We start from the raw sequence: 1,705 nt of genomic DNA on the forward strand, positions 1-1,705 counted from the left end.
AATATTAATAATGAAATGATACAAAAGAAAGTCATTCCTCTCACTGATATTGACTCTTTTCATCTCATCTCTTATAGGAAGACAGTCATTTGGGTTGATCTATGGTATTTATTCTCTAGTGTGGTTTCCAATGGCAAAATATGTATGAAAGTTGCTAAGATGACAGCTACTTAAAGCGCAAACTCTTGACAGTGGTGCTTCCATTGTTAAAGAGCCCATTCAGGCTCCATGGACCAGGATGGTGCTGCTAGTACTGCGTGCCACAGGATGATGCCATTTTCTCAACCTTCTTCCTCATCTGATAAATGGCTCGAGAAATCAGGGATTTTAGCACGTAACCAACCACCACGTGTCAATGTATCCTATGCTAATTAACGTAAATAAAAGTAAACAGGTGGCTAGAGGCCTAGAGCAATTGCCTATGCTCCATGGACCAGGATGGTGCTGCTAGTACTGCGTGCCACAGGATGATGCCATTTTCTCAACCTTCTTCCTCATCTGATAAATGGCTCGAGAAATCAGGGATTTTAGCACGTAACCAACCACCACGTGTCAATGTATCCTATGCTAATTAACGTAAATAAAAGTAAACAGGTGGCTAGAGGCCTAGAGCAATTGCCTATAATGCTCACAAAGCCTGGTGTACAAAACTTAGTACTGAAATAAAAGAAGAAAATGTAAGGACAATGCTTTAAAACTTTCAGTGACTTTGTTGTAACAGTTACCTTAAAATGGGAGGGGGTAAAAGGGAACAGTAATAGAATACATGAAAACTGTCTAAATTGAGAAATTATGTGAAGCAAAATAACCACATGCTTTAGTAGTATTAATAGGAAAAAAATAATTCACAATAGTGATTGTCTTTGAACATTATCTATTATTTTGTGACAGAATCACATTATGTTGATGTTAAACCATGCAAGCATTCGAGTACAAACTACAATGTATATGTTACAAAAACAAAGAAAAATGTATTTTATAACAAGTCCAATTTGCTATAATGTACCTATCCAGGACATACAAAGTACTATGCTAAAAATCTTTTTTTTTCTCTGTGTCATGGGACTTTTCGTCCATCATGGGCATGATCTCCATTCCACCTTAAACAGTATGAGTATTTTTTTTTAATCCACTCTAATATGAGCATCTGCTGAGGTATATACTTTACCTGACTTGAGATAAACTCTTTTAAACTCTAATGAAATTGTTCTTGAGATTCAAAAGCATATTTTTCATTTTTATATAATGATATTTCATATATAGCAGGGCATGGTGGCACATGTCTTTAATCCCAGCCGTGCAGAGGACTCTCTGAGATCGAGGCCACCGTGGTCTACATAGAGAGTTCTAGGCTATCTGGGGCTACAGGGAGACCCTGTCTCAAAAAGACAAATAATAGTAATAACTACATTTCATACATCCATGACAAAAATCAAGTAAAAATTTTCTGACACTATGGTTCCATATTAGAAATATCTTAGAATTAATTTAACAAATAACCCCGAATTTCTAGGATATTAGAAAACTGATTAAGAAACAATATAGCAGCATTTATACTTAATGTTCTTCACTTCTTTCTAAGTAAACTTTTTACTTGGAGCAGGACCAACTAGAGCAAAATATTATTATGAATCTTACCTGTGCCAATCTGTGCAGACTTAAGGATCGACTTTAAACCTGTTGTCTCACTGTGAAACATTTAAAA

General features: G+C 35.7%; 1 protein-coding gene across 1 annotated transcript in view; it reads right to left on the minus strand.

Moving 5' to 3' along the window:
• The window catches only part of LOC103739820 (putative ankyrin repeat domain-containing protein 30B-like), a 22,278-nt gene that overhangs the window by 13,424 nt on the left and 7,149 nt on the right, over positions 1-1,705 (minus strand). The window contains exon 5 of the mRNA XM_029567025.1: positions 1,639-1,688. Within this exon, the coding sequence (XP_029422885.1) occupies positions 1,639-1,688 (50 nt within the window). The remainder of the gene's footprint in view (positions 1-1,638; positions 1,689-1,705) is intronic.

The sequence above is a fragment of the Nannospalax galili genome, unplaced genomic scaffold (assembly GCF_000622305.1).
Source record: "Nannospalax galili isolate Female #2095 unplaced genomic scaffold, S.galili_v1.0 scaffold299, whole genome shotgun sequence".
Taxonomy (NCBI): Eukaryota; Metazoa; Chordata; class Mammalia; order Rodentia; family Spalacidae; genus Nannospalax; species Nannospalax galili.